This window comes from Crocodylus porosus, unplaced genomic scaffold (genome assembly GCF_001723895.1).
Source record: "Crocodylus porosus isolate Cpor-Errol unplaced genomic scaffold, CroPor_comp1, whole genome shotgun sequence".
In the NCBI taxonomy this organism is placed as follows: domain Eukaryota; kingdom Metazoa; phylum Chordata; order Crocodylia; family Crocodylidae; genus Crocodylus; species Crocodylus porosus.
In genome coordinates this window covers 22,497,733-22,510,566 of record NW_017728910.1, presented here as the reverse complement: position 1 = coordinate 22,510,566, position 12,834 = coordinate 22,497,733, and the positions used below count along the sequence as shown (strand labels likewise).

General features: G+C 67.0%; 1 protein-coding gene across 6 annotated transcripts in view; it reads left to right on the top strand.

The window, feature by feature from the left end:
* Window positions 1-1,507: 1,507 nt before the first annotated feature.
* The window catches only part of EIF4G1 (eukaryotic translation initiation factor 4 gamma 1), a 25,461-nt gene continuing 14,134 nt past the window's right edge, over window positions 1,508-12,834 (top strand). Inside the window, exons 1-9 of one of the 6 annotated variants that reach the window (XM_019532816.1) lie at window positions 1,508-1,717; window positions 4,046-4,154; window positions 4,356-4,442; window positions 4,825-4,857; window positions 6,097-6,117; window positions 6,984-7,157; window positions 7,530-7,629; window positions 10,533-10,645; window positions 12,737-12,829. In XM_019532816.1, the coding sequence (XP_019388361.1) occupies window positions 4,080-4,154; window positions 4,356-4,442; window positions 4,825-4,857; window positions 6,097-6,117; window positions 6,984-7,157; window positions 7,530-7,629; window positions 10,533-10,645; window positions 12,737-12,829 (696 nt within the window). In that variant the 5' untranslated portion in view covers window positions 1,508-1,717; window positions 4,046-4,079. The remainder of the gene's footprint in view (window positions 1,718-4,045; window positions 4,155-4,355; window positions 4,443-4,824; window positions 4,858-6,096; window positions 6,118-6,983; window positions 7,158-7,529; window positions 7,630-10,532; window positions 10,646-12,736; window positions 12,830-12,834) is intronic. The other 5 variants (XM_019532813.1, XM_019532814.1, XM_019532815.1 and 2 more) reach the window with 5 other exon arrangements.

Below are 12,834 nucleotides of genomic sequence, written 5' to 3'. Positions count from 1 at the left end.
GCCCCATGGCGGCGCCGGCAGTGACACGTGTCCTTGGGAGGCCGCGGCTGCCTCGGCCTCGTGTGCGCGGTTCGTACTGCCCCGCCAAGAGTTAACCCCCCCGGGCGCGCACGACCTGGTGGCCAGGCCGGCCCGGGCGGGGAAGCCCGAGGCCTGCGGCCGGGCCCGGCTCCCTCGTGGCGCCGCGGCCTAGTGAAAGCGGAGGCCTGTCCCGTCCGATCCTGTCTCCCCCTCCCCCGCCCCGGCCCCGCTTCCCCGGCTGCGCCGGGCTGCGGAGGGGGAGCCCCGGGGCGCTCGGGCTGCGGGCTTCCTGGCTGCCCCCGACCCCTCGCCGGTGCCTGCCGGAGTCGGATGCCTCGGCCCCCAGCTCCAGTTCGTGTGCCCTCCTCCCATGGCGCTGACCCGCGGGTGCGGCTTGTACCCGGGCGTGAAGCCGCGGGTCCGTCGTGGGTGGGATTAACCCACGGGTGCCCCGCGCGGGGGCTTCTGGGGATCCACAGGCCTTCTTAGGGGTGGTGGGGGCAGGCGGCATGTGGGTGGGGAGGGTGGCCAGGCGGCAGGGGGTGCAGGATGGAGCTGCGGCGCTGATGAAGGCTCCTTCCCCACGCGCTGTTGGGCCGGGGGTGCTGTGCCCACCAGCCCCGGGTGTGGGGTGAGGCGGGCGGCGGGGCTCGGGGAGCTGGCGCACTTTGCGTTTGTTCAGCGGGTGGCCCGTCTGGTTGTGTTCCTTCTGGGCCCAAGGGCAAGGGCCTGGCGGGGGCCACGAAGGCAGCACTTGCTTGCTGGACACAGCTTGGCAGGCCCCTAGCAGTGTAGATCGGGGAGGGGCTGTAGCCCGTGGCAGGGGCTGGTGCCCAGGGGCCCATCTGTGGCTACCTGGTCTCAGCCACCTTGGCACAGGCCTGATGGGGTGTACCCAGGTGCCGGGTGGTGTGCGGGGACCCCGTAGACAGGCTTGGGAAGGCGACTGGGGTGCTGCCTTGGGGAGCAGGTGCCCTCCTGGCTCTTTCCACCCAGGTGCTGCCCTGGCGCACGCTCCCCCGTCCCGCCAGCCCAGTGCTTGGTGTCGACCAGTGCGAGCGGGGGCTCCCAGCGCTGTATTGTGGGGTGCCCCCCTTTCCACCCCGGGGGCGTTTGCTGCCTTTTCTGCAAGGGGAAATCTCTCGCCAGCCCCTCTGCCCTGCTCCAGCTCCTCCAGGGGCCGTGGCGTCTGGGGACAGCCCCTTGGGGTCTGTCTGTGCATCTAGGCCGGGTGGGGGAGGTCCGGCCTTGCTGCTCCGGAGAAGGGAGCACCAGGCCCGAGGCTTTCCTCTCCTTTCCTCTCGGGCGGGAGTGAGTGACTCATGCGTGGAGTTTCACCGACAGGTCGGGGCAGTGGCAGCGCGGGGAGGCCACATGGCTCGGGCGGGGGTGGGGTTTCGGGCGCTCCCGGCTGCTCCGTCTGCTTGTGTGTGTCTCGTCTTGGTGCCTCTGCACTGCAGCAGACTGCGATCCGATCCGACACCGCGCTCCTGCCGCCAGGGGGGCGGGGGGCTCTGCCCGGCCGTGCCCATGTTAGGTGCGCGGGGCCCTCCCCGGCGCGGCCCGGCCGGCGGCTTTGCAGCCTCATGGTGTTTCTCTCCTCTTTCTCTCCCCTCCTCGCTCTGTCTCTCGAAGCCAGTCGGATGCACGGTCTCTGCAGGCCCGCTCAGCTGGCCCGAGTCTTTCCCGTGGGGGGGTGAGTATGGCCTCGCCCCGCGGCATGGGGGGGCAGCGGCGGGTCTGGGATCTGCGTGCCTGGTGGGGGAGGGGTCGCGGCTGTCTGGGTGCCAGCAGGGGGCTCGGAGCGGTGCTACAGAGGCAGGATCTCTGCCGGGCTCCAAAGTCCCTTCTTCCAGCAGCGGGCTTGTGCAACCAGCAGTGAATACACCCCCCACCCCCCGCGTCCGCCTGCCTGGGCGAGGGCTGGAGCCTGGGCACGCACGCCGGGCGCCCCGCCAGCCTGTGGGCATGCACGCCGGGCGCCCTGCCAGGGAGCCCTGCCCCAGGCACGCAGGGGAGGGGCTGGGGAGTTGGGGCAGGGGTGAGATTAATCCCACCCATGACTTGGCCCCGAGGTTTAGGCTGGGACAGGGTCATGCCTGTGTGTGTCTGCAGGGGGGCAGCATTGGGCACCTTGGGAGCAGGAGACAGCTTCCCCCCCCCTCCCCCCCGCCTTCCTGCTCCCAGCTGCTGTGACGGGGTGTGAACGCCTGGCTGGGTGGCGTGCTGTCCTTGGCTAGGGGCTCTTTTCAGTGACCCCGTGGGCTGCTCGGCTGGTGGCTGGCTCTCACAGCCTGGGCATCTTCGTGCTGTCCTCTGCCAGGTTCCTCCCGGCTGCAGGGAATTCAATGGCTCAAGCTGAGGCTTGTGGTGTGGGGGGGGCAACATTAGCTGGGTGGGCTGGTGTGGTTGTACAGCCCCCCACTGTGCCCTTTGCCTGCCCCAGCCAGGTGGCACCAACCTGGCATTTCCCAGAGCCGCTGGACCGCAGCAGGTGCCAGGCTCTAATGTTGGGGAGGGATGGGGTTCGGGGCTGGGAGTGGGGGCAGGGAGCTTCCCTGCCCCCACCCCCTACGCTGTGGGGGTTGGGAGTTGAGCCTGTCCCCCCTGCTGATGCCGCCCACTGGGTCCCCTCCAGGCTCCCTGGGGTTTGTAGTGCTGGGCTGGGGGCACTTGGCCAGGGCCTGGCTGCCTCCGCTGGGAATGCTGAGGCCAGAGCATCAGGTTACAGGCAGCCCCTGTTTGTTTGGGTGCCTGGGCAGCCAGGCCTACTCCGGGTGTGGGGGGGGCCCGAAGGCTTTCTGGCCCCAGCCCTAGCAGCAGGGGGAGCAGAGAGCAGTGGCTCCTTTCCATCATAGCTGGATGCCGGGGAGCTCCCAGCTGCCCCAGTTCCAGTCTCCCCCAGCGGGGACGTGGGGCAGGAGCTCCCCAAATCTCAGCGCTTGGCAGGGACTGGGAGGAACAGGGCAGGATTGTAGGCTGTGGGTGGAGGCTCCTGGCTCCTCTGCCCGTCCCTGCAGAGGGCACTGTGGGCAGCGGGGCAGGAGCGTGGGGGTGGGCGCTCCCAGCCACTCCTAGCACGTGTCCTATGGGAGGGCCGTGCTGACGTGCTCTGGGGCTCCAGTCCCCAGCTGCCCTGGCTCCTCTGTGGGCTCCTCGCTCCCCAGAACAGGTTTGTCTGGGCCCGGGAAGCTGTTTGTAGGACAGCTGGGGTGGGCGGGGAGCATGTGGCGAGCTGAGTCAGGGGCCCCAGCCTGACACTGAGGCGGGGAGGGGCCGTCAGGGCCCCCGCTGAGCTGTGCTGGGGGGTTTTTGGCATGGGGCAGCTGCTTCCCTGCTGTCTGCTTGTTTGGGGGGGTTGAGTCAACTGGGCTTTGGCCTTCTGGTGACCTGTGGATGTGCTCTGGGGGCTGCCACTGCTTGTCATACCTGGGCTGCGGTAGGGCTGGGGCAGGGGCTAAGCCTGGGACGGAGGGGTGGCTTCCATGTCACCGCACCCGCGGACTGGAGCTTTGGGTTGAGGTGCGAGTGGTGGGGCTGGGAGCAGGGAAGGGGAAGTACATGTGGGGTGGCTGGGCTGTTGGTGGGTGCTTGGGGGCATGGTCAGCTTCCAGCTGTTGTGGGTGGGGGAGGTCGTGTTCCAGCTGTGGGGGCGGTGGGCAGTTCTGGGAAGGGGTGGCAGGCTCAGACCATCCTGTGCTGCTGCCTTTCCTGGGTTGGTTTTCTGTGTGGGAGGGGGCTGTACCGACACTGGGTCTTGGGCAGGAGCTGTGCTGAGACCCCCCACGTACCCTAGGCATGAATCACATGGCGCTGTGGGAGTGCAGGGACTTCTCCGGGTAACCCGGGCTAGAGGCAGACTGAGGCTCTGGCGGTAGCGGAGCGAAGAGGCTGTGGGTGGGGGGTGTTGAGGGGGCTGTGACTGGAGATGCCCCCTGCCCAGCAGGGTGGGGTACAGCTGGGATCCTTGCAGAGACTGCGGTGGCTGTCCCCGCCTGAGCGCACTGCTTGCCTGTGTCCGCAGATAGCGAGGAGAGCCTTATGCAGAACCACGTGAAATGAACAAAGCTCCACAGCCCACAGGAGGAGCCCCGACAGCCCCGCACCCTGCCCCTTCTCCCGGACTTCCGCAGGTAACCCCTGCCCCATGTCTGCCTCTGTCCCACCCCCAGCCCCGCTGGCCCCGGGGCCAGCTTGAGGTGCAGGAAGCCAGCTGGGATCAGGCCCTGGGGCAGCCAGGGGTGACCAGAGCCGGAGCCACCTCATGGGGAGCAGAGCGGTGAGTGGAGCGGGGCAGCCGTGGGCCAACCTGCTCCCTCCTTGCCTCCCTGCAGTCGACGTTCCCCCCTGGCCAGACGGCACCCGTGGTTTTTAACCCCTCGCCCGCCTCACAAATGAATACGCCTTCCCAGCCTCGACAGGTAAGGGGACTGCTGGGGCGGGCGGGAGGCCGGTTGTTCTCCCCGCCCTGTCCCAAGGAGGCTCTGCGAAGGCCCCAGGGCTGTTCCGGGTCCTGGCAGCCACGTGGCTCACGGGGTGCCGGCTGGGCGGATAATCTGCTGCCGAACAGGTTGAGTGCTGCTGCTGGTGCCAAGCCAGGCCCCAGAGCTGTGAGGCAGGGCAGAGAGGCCCGGGCAGAACTCTTTGGGCCTGGCGCAGCCGGGAGCCGTCTTCCGCGCCTGCGTGGCTGAGCCCGGCATTGGAGGGCCTGCCTCTACCCTCTTCTTGGTGGGGCGGCCCTGGGGTATGCTCTGCCCCTTGAGTGACTGTGCTCTTCTCTCCTCGTGCTCTTTCCTGCCTTAGTTTCCAGCAGGGCCTCGGGCTTTACAGCCGCAGGTACTAACCCACTCCGCATGTGTCCGGCCCCAGGGAGGCAGCTACATGCTGCTTTGCTGCAAGGAGGCAGTGGGGAGGGCAGGGGGCCAGATGGAGCTCTGTGCTGGGGGCCCAAGGGCAGGGCTGGCTCTGGGGCCTGAGGCCCGGGGAGTTTTGCTGCAGTGTCTTGAGTTCTTTGCTGTCTCCTGAGCAAAGCCTGGAGCATGTGGCTGCTTCTCTGCTTCCCAACCCTCGCCCAGCCGCACCACAGGGCATTGGCTTCTACCGCCGTGCTCAGCTGGAGGGTGTCCTGTGCCTGCAGCTCACCTGTCACCATGCTGAGGAGTTGCCTCTCCCCTCACTCCCATAGTTCCTTTCTCACATGGCTAGGGAGGGGCCTGCATGTATCCGGAGGGGGTCACAGGGGCCACAGTAGCCCCCCGTGGGGGGAAGCAAGTTGAATTCTTCCCTCCACTCACTCGCCTGGGACCATCCAGTAGGGTTTGCACCTGCCCTGCTGCACAGGGATGCATGTGGGGGGCACACCCAGCTGAGGGCATTGCAGCCTGCCCGGGCAGTGGGGCCACATGTCTGTCTCTGGCTGGAAGAGTTGCTGTGGGCTGGGCAGCGGTGCAGTGCCCAGTCCATTTGCGCCCCTGGGCCTTGTGTCCCAAGGGGCTGGGGTCCAGGGGCTGCTTTCTTGTGGGTCAGGCTATGTGCCTCGTCTCAGAACCCCTGTTTGGCTCAGCAGGGCAGGGGCTGGCTTTGCCCCCAGTTGTGCTGCTTCCTGGCCTGGGTCATGGGATAGGGGCCTTGTGGTATCCCTTGCTCCTGCCTGCTCAGCTCTTTTGCCCCCTTGGCTGTGGGCACTCCAGCTGTCCTGGAGAGTTGGTCTGTGGGTGTTGGGGAAGGTACTCTGGGCCTGAGCAGTGTCAGTCCCATCTCAGCGCTGATGGCCTCCACCATGTCCACCTGCCTCCCTCCACCCTCTCTGCAGGGCAGAGAGCAGCTGTTTTATCCATCGCTAGGCCCCCAGGCTGCACTCTTCAGGGCCGCTGGAGGTGGGCAGCTTTCTGGAGCCCGGGTGAGGGCTGCGGCATGGAGCTCCCTGAGATGCACTTGCCTCACTGCCCATCCTGTGCTAGGCTGGCTCTGCCCAAGCCCTGGCTCAGCGCGTACTGGCTGGGCCCTTGCGGGGCTGCGGGTAACTCCTGTCTCTTTTCTCTTCCTTCCCCTCCTTGCGTGTGTGCTCGCTAACAGGGAGGATTCAGGTCTCTTCAGGTAACGCTTTTTCCTTGCCCCGTCCCCAGGAGGTGCGGTGGTGCGTGTGCGTGTGTGCAAGCGCTGTGTGACTGCCTGCCATGCTCTGGCTCCGGGGCTGGCTCTTTACTGCTTCTCTTTTGGGGCTGTACCAGGGTTCAGCCCTAGCTGCCTTCCTTTGTCCCTGCTCTCAGCCGAGGGAGCTTTGGGAAGGGCCTATTGCTGCTCCTGCTGAAAGTGGGCCCACTTGGAGCCAGATGCTGGGGCTAGACCCACCTGGTGCCCGTCTGGACTGGTGAGGCCCCGAGAGCCCTGTCTGCCCTGCACTGCCCATTGGTAGGCGGAGGGATGGCCTCGGGGTGCCGCTTGTCCCAGGGTGCCATGTACCATCTGCAGTGCATGCTGGAACCAGGGCCGACTGGCTCCTATCAGCTCTTTTGGTCAGACTGTCTTGGGCTTGTGCTGGGGGAGCAGTCGGGGTCCCTGCCAGCTGTGCAGGGGGCGAGAAGTTGAGCCCAGTTCCAGGGCACCAGAGCTGGGGAGTCCAGGTGATGCTGCAGGGCAGGGCAAGGCAGTGCCTGGGGACAGGAGGCTCCTGAAGGGAGTGGGGACTTCTTGCCCAGATCTCAGACAAGCCAGCCATGTCTCCAAAGTGACCCCATAGTGGCATGTGGCCCATTCATCTGAGTGCCCCTCTCACTACATCTGGGGGCAGTGTGGGGGTGCCATGCAACTCCCCAGTACGGGGGGACAGATCCTTGCATGGTACCAGCACCGAGGGGGCAGACACCGCTGCCCAGCCCTCCGGCCGGGGGGTGTAGAGGAGGAAGGGGGTCAGGCGCTGGAGTCGGTGCTGACTGTCCCCTCCCTGTTTCTCTCTCCCAAAGCATTTCTACCAGAGCAGGGCACAGCCTCCCACCAGCGCTTCCCGTGTGCAGAGCAGTGCGCCGGCCCGGCCCGGCCCGCCCACCCATGTCTATCCTGCTGCTTCCCAGGTGATGATGATTCCCTCCCAGATCTCTTACACTGCCTCACAAGGAGCCTACTACATCCCCGGACAGGTGAGGGCTGTGCCAGGCTCCGACTGGGGCTGGAAGGGCCTGGCTGGGTGGGGAGAGACCCTCAGGCTCCTTCCTGGCTATGGACCCTCCCCTCCCTGTCTGGGGTCCCCATGTGGTCTGGCAGCCCTTCAGTGCTGCGCTTGGGCTGGGAGGCCTGGTGCAGTGACCCTTTCAGCTCCAGGCACCCTAGAGCGCTGGCTGTGGGGTCTCCTCTGCCCAGCCCCAGGACTGGTGGTGTTGCCAGCGGGCTGGAGCTCTGCTCCCTGGCAGTGCCCGTGCTCCGCAGTTCACCAGGTTGTGCCAGGATCTTGCGGCTCTGCAGGCAACTCTCCCCATGCGTGGCAGGCAATAACTCCTCTCCCTTCCCCCCAGGGTCGCTCCACGTATGTTGTTCCCACTCAGCAGTACCCAGTCCAGCCAGGTGCCCCCGGCTTTTACCCCGGCGCCAGCCCCACGGAGTTCGGCACGTACGGTAAGGACCTGCCTCCCATCCATGGGGGTGGGGGGTGGGAGGATGCCACTGTCCCCGTGCTCATGTCTGCAACCTCCTCTGTTGCTCCCTGCATGTGCCTGTGCATGCTTGTGCTGGGAGCATCTCCCACAGGGGTGCAGAGGAGTGGGGGGCAAGGCCCCCCTCGTTCACCATGAATATCCCAACTTGGCAATAACCCAGTGAGGGGAAGGGGGAAAAGGTAGCTCTGGGCTGAGCTGGGCAGGGGATGGGGGCTGGCCCCTCACCCTCCCGCCCCCTACCAGGGCCAGCTTAATGTTTAACTGGGCTGACGGAGGCCGGGCAGACTTTTACCCCGGCCTGCCCTTTTGCTTGCCTGGCTCGGCAGCAGAGAAAAAAGGGGTGCGGGGGTGGGGCCCTTCATGCCCCCACCCTGCTCCAGCCATCCTGGCCCCTGCCGGGCCGTGGAGTGGGGCTACGGGGCGGGCGTGCATGCAGCCCCTCCCCCGCTCACATGGCCAGCCGGGCTGTGACTATATTTAGTCTGGGTTCGTCCCGGGCGGCTCTGCAGACACAGAAACGTGAGCTGGGGCCTCGGTCCCAGGCCCTGCCCGGCACGGCCGCCTTCCCTGTGCGGGGCAGCGCAAACCTCACAGCTATGGGCCCCGCCTGAGGCAGGTAGGTAGGTGCCCCTCTCCACCAGCCTGCCGGCATCAGAGGGGGGCTGGAGACAGCAGCTGCGCTTGGCTCCTGCACCCCTGCCCTTGGCCTGGCTGGCTCCCCATCCCAGCCTGCGGTGCTGGTAGGCCGCAGCCTTGAGGCGGGCTTGCACCTTTGGGTCTGAGCCCTATGGGTGGTCGCAGGGTCTTCGGAGGGTGGGGATGTCGTGCCAGGGAGAGGGTCAGGTGCCCTGTGGACCCTCAGCATCCGTAGGCAGGCTTGGCAGGAGTGGTGGCTGGCTGGGGCTGGCCGGGGCCTGGCACTGCACAACAGGCCCGTGGGTTAGGCGGGCGGCCAGGCGGGCGCTGGCTGCAGCCTTCTTCTCCAGGGCCTCTCGTAACTGCTGGCAGCGTTGCGCCCAGGTGGAGTGGGGCTGCGTGTATGTGCTGGGGTCCAGCTCCCTGCCTCAGCACCGAGGCAGGGACCCTCTACCCCTTTGCGCGGCCCCTGGTCATGGGCCGCGCGGCCCGGGAAGGAGCGCGGGGCTGGGGCAGAGGCTGTGATCAGGTTGGTGGCTCTGTCCAGCTCTGGCTGGGTTTGGGGTGGGCTGGGCAGGACTCCCATCTAGATCTCCCCCCCCCCATGGGCTGCATTGCATGCTGGGACGTGTGGCCTCCATCTCTCTCCGCACTCGGAGGAGGGATGTGCTCCCCTGGACAGATCCCCTGGGAGGGTGCTGAGGCCTGTGGAGGGCTGGAGGGAGCTGTGAGCCTTGGCGCTGCTGCCTCTCGCCCAGCACTGGGCCCTGCCGCCAGGGAGATCCTGTCGTCGGGCAGGGAAGGGGCTGCCTGCAGCTCATCGCAGGGCCAGGCGTCAGGAGGCGCGGGCTCCGTTGCAAGCTCCTCTGCTGACTGCTGGCTGCCCCATGGCGAGGGACGCGGACCCTGTGCTTCCATGGGGCCTGTGTGACTGCTCCTGGCCCCGCATCCGGGGCCAGCTTCATCCACAGCTTCCTTTCCAGCAGCGGAGGCCACAGTGGGGTTGGGAGCTGCTGCAGCCCTGTGCCTGGGCGAGCGGGAGCCCCCACTGAGTGCTGGTGCCAGGGGGACGATGGGTGGTGGAAGCCCAGGGAAGTGCTAGACTTGAGAGGATGCCACAGGTCACTCACCACTATCTTCGCCCACCAGGGTGGCCCCTCTGGGAGAACGTGGGGCCAGCTGGCTGTCCCCCTGAGCCCAAGCCAGGCTAGATTTCACCCCACCTCTCATGGTGTATATTTGGGCCCTGCCCTTGTGCCTCTTGGGGGTCAGCCCCCACGCAAGAGCTGATCCGAAGTGGTCTCTTTAGTGGCCCCTCCCCAGGCTGGGCTTTGGCCCTAGCTCCAGTCTCCCAGGAGCCCTGTCCTGCCTGTCCCTGCTGCCCTCAGGCCCGAGGCTGCCCTGCTGTGCGTGTCCCAGCGCTTGTCATGGAGCCTTGCTGCTGTGCTGGCACTGGGGCTCCAGCTTTGTGGGGCATGGTGGCCGTGGGCAGGTGGGGGCTGAAGCTCTCAGTCCTCCCTCAGCTGCGGGGGGAGGCGTGAGGTGGGCGTAAGCGCCTTTGTGTCGTGCCTGCCCTTCGGCAGAGCTGGGGCGGGGGCTGTGCTAGGCCGGGCCCAGGGAGATAAGGCAGCGAGCAGGCAGGCAGCGGCCAGAGAAGTGCTGAGACGTGGTGCCTGCCTCTGCCTCCCTTTCCCAGGAGGGGCGTGGAGCACCCAGGAACCTGCCCTCTGTCACCCCAGAGGGTTTGCATGGACAGGTTTGGGTGCAGGGCTGCAGTTTGTGAAGAGGGTTTCCCTGCTAGGCATCTCCACTTGCCTGCCCAGTTGTAGGTATCAGGGCAGGCATGCTCTGGGTGGTTTTCCCGGGCCAGGCCACGCGGCCAGAAGCTGGGCGCATGGGCAATGAGCGGCTCAGGGACGCCGTGTCAGAGGGCAGGCATCCCTGCCACACCCGGTCAGACCTGTTGTTCGGGCTGGGGATGTTGCTGGCCGGGGCTGGAGCGTGTGCTGGGGGGGAGAGCCCGGCCCAGCCCTGCAGAGCGGCTGTGGGACTCTCCCGGTGCCCCAGAGGGGGAGTCTGACCGGGGGGCACTGAGCTGCAGCACCCACAGCTGGCTCGTGGCTGTGGCTGGGGTCCTCCTCCCTGCCCTGCTCCTGGAGGGGAGCTGCACTGCCTGGCGTGGTGGGTGCGGGATTGTCCTGACCGACGCTCTCCCTCTGCCTCCAGCTGGTGCCTACTACCCAGCCCAGGGGGTGCAGCAGTTCCCCCCGGGCGTCCCAACGGCCCAGGTCATGATGAACCAGCAGCCGCCCATCCCGCCCAAGCGAGAGCGCAAGACGGTAAGAGCTGCAGCTAGGGGGGCTGCGGGCTGGAGCCCAGGCGCTTGAGCCCCAGGGGAAGACGTGGCGGGCGAGCGGCTGGAGCCCTGGCTCTGTAGACACGGGCAGCCCGGCTTCTTAGTCGGGCCATAGGCGCGTTGTTTGTCTGTCTGTCCCTGCCCCTCGCCCTGGCAGCGGGTGGAGGTTGTGCCCAGGTTGGGCATGAGGCCGTGTCCTGGGGCTGTTTGGGCTGGGGCGTGGGCTCGAGGCTGAGGCTGAGGCTGGGGGGTGGTGCTGCGGGCCCAGCCTGCCACGCTCCCTGGCCCGGGCCGTGCTGAGTCACGGCGGCTGGGGGCGGGGGTGGGTGCCGCAGTCGCCAGCCGGTGCCTGCCTGCCGGAGCTGCAGCCCTGCCGGCTCCGGGCCCTGCACACAGACCTATTTATAGCGTGCGGAGCCGCTGCAGCTTGGCTCTGCCAGGCTCCTCCCGGGGGGCGGTTTCTTCCTCTCGCTCACGTGGGGGGGAAGGGGGGACCTTAGTGTCAGCCCCCCCTCCCTGTGTTACTTGGTTTCCTTTGGCCCCGGGGGGCAGGGTGTTAAAGTCAGAGAGAAGTGGGGCTGGAAGGGATCTCCAGAGGTCATATCTAGTCCAACCCCCGCCTGAAGCAGGGTCAGCCCCATCCAGACCATCCCGCGCTGCCATCATCTAAGCCCTGCATGAGACGGCACAGACGTAGCGCCCGCACCTGCCGCAGGCTGAAGTTTCCATGCTGATCAGGATTCGCCATGAATCAGCCCTTGTGAAATGGGGGAGCGCCTGCCATGGCCCCTCTGTCACCTTTGCTGCAGTGGGGCCAGCATGCAGCTGGGTGCTTAGGGCCCTGTGGGTGCCTCCTGCAGTGGCTGGCAGACCCTGTCTGCCCGTGGTTTTTGGCTGGGGCTCTGCCTTGGCCAGCAGAGCCACACTTGGCCGTTTGCAGGACGTCGCAGTGGCCTTGAAGACCTTGCAGCCTGCCGGGGGGTGTCTGTCTCTGGCCTGTCTTGAGGGGTATGGTGCAGGCAGGTCAGTGTGCCAGGGGTCAGGGCCTGCATACAGGGCTGTATGCAGCAAGCCCTGGGCAGGCTGCAGCCTTGCTTGTGTTCCCAGGTTAGCAGCAGATGAGGGCCCCTGGGGGTGCCCTTGTGGGGCCTCAGACTAGGCAGCAGTCCAGCGGCTCAGGGGTGACTGAGCCTGAGCTGGGGCGTGCTGGGGAGCACAGTCGTGCATGTGCGTACACGTGTGCACCCCCCCACACACACAAAGGTTGGGGGGTCTTTGCCTTTGTCAGAGTGCAGTCATGGCGGCTGCCTTGTCTTGCTGCCAGGGCAGGCGGGTTCCCCTTCCCCAGGCTGGGCCCCATCTCTGGGGTGGGCAGGGGGCGTTGCTGTGTGTGCGTGCCCCCATGCGTGTAGGCAGAGCGGTGGGGAGGAGGGGTGCACGCTGGCCCTTGCTCCTGCAACAGCCTGGTCTCGGGAGGTGGGTGCTCAGGCCTGGGGGGCCCTGGGGCCTGGTGGGAGGCCCCTGGCCAATGGAATGCTCTGTTCCTGGGCATTGTGACACCCCCTGCTCTGTGCGGTCAGAGTGCCCCGGCTGTACCGCTTGCCTGGGGGGGCGGTTCCTGGGGAGGGGGTGCACAGGTGAATGGGGCTGCAGGCTGTGCCCAGAGCCCCTCCGTGCACTCCCGGCAAGGCCTCTCCTGTCCCTGCCTTCCGCCTCCTGGGCTGCGCAGGGTCAGGAGAGCTGTTTCCTCCAGCAGCCGGCTCTGTGGGAGGGGAGAGCCGGGAATGTGCTGAGCGGGAGGGAAATGGCAGCCCGCAGCCCAGCCGCTGGCCCCTGGCCATGGGCAGCACGTGGAGCGGTGAGTGCTGCCTCCACATGGCTGCAGCCGCCACTTCCTCCTGCAGGTCCCAGCCAGCCCCCAGCCCTCTCCACCAGTGCAGGGGCTGTCCAGGCTGGTTGGAGCACAGGCTCCCAGCTGCCAGGGGCTGGTCGCCGTTTCCTGTCCCTTTTGGAAGGGGCCGGTGGGGAGTGCGCCCCTCCTGCTCCATGCTGACGGCTCTTTGCTTTCTTGCAGATCCGAATACGAGATCCTAACCAGGGCGGCAAGGACATCACTGAGGAGATCATGTCTGGAGCCCGGACATCTTCCACCCCCACCCCCCCACAGGTAAG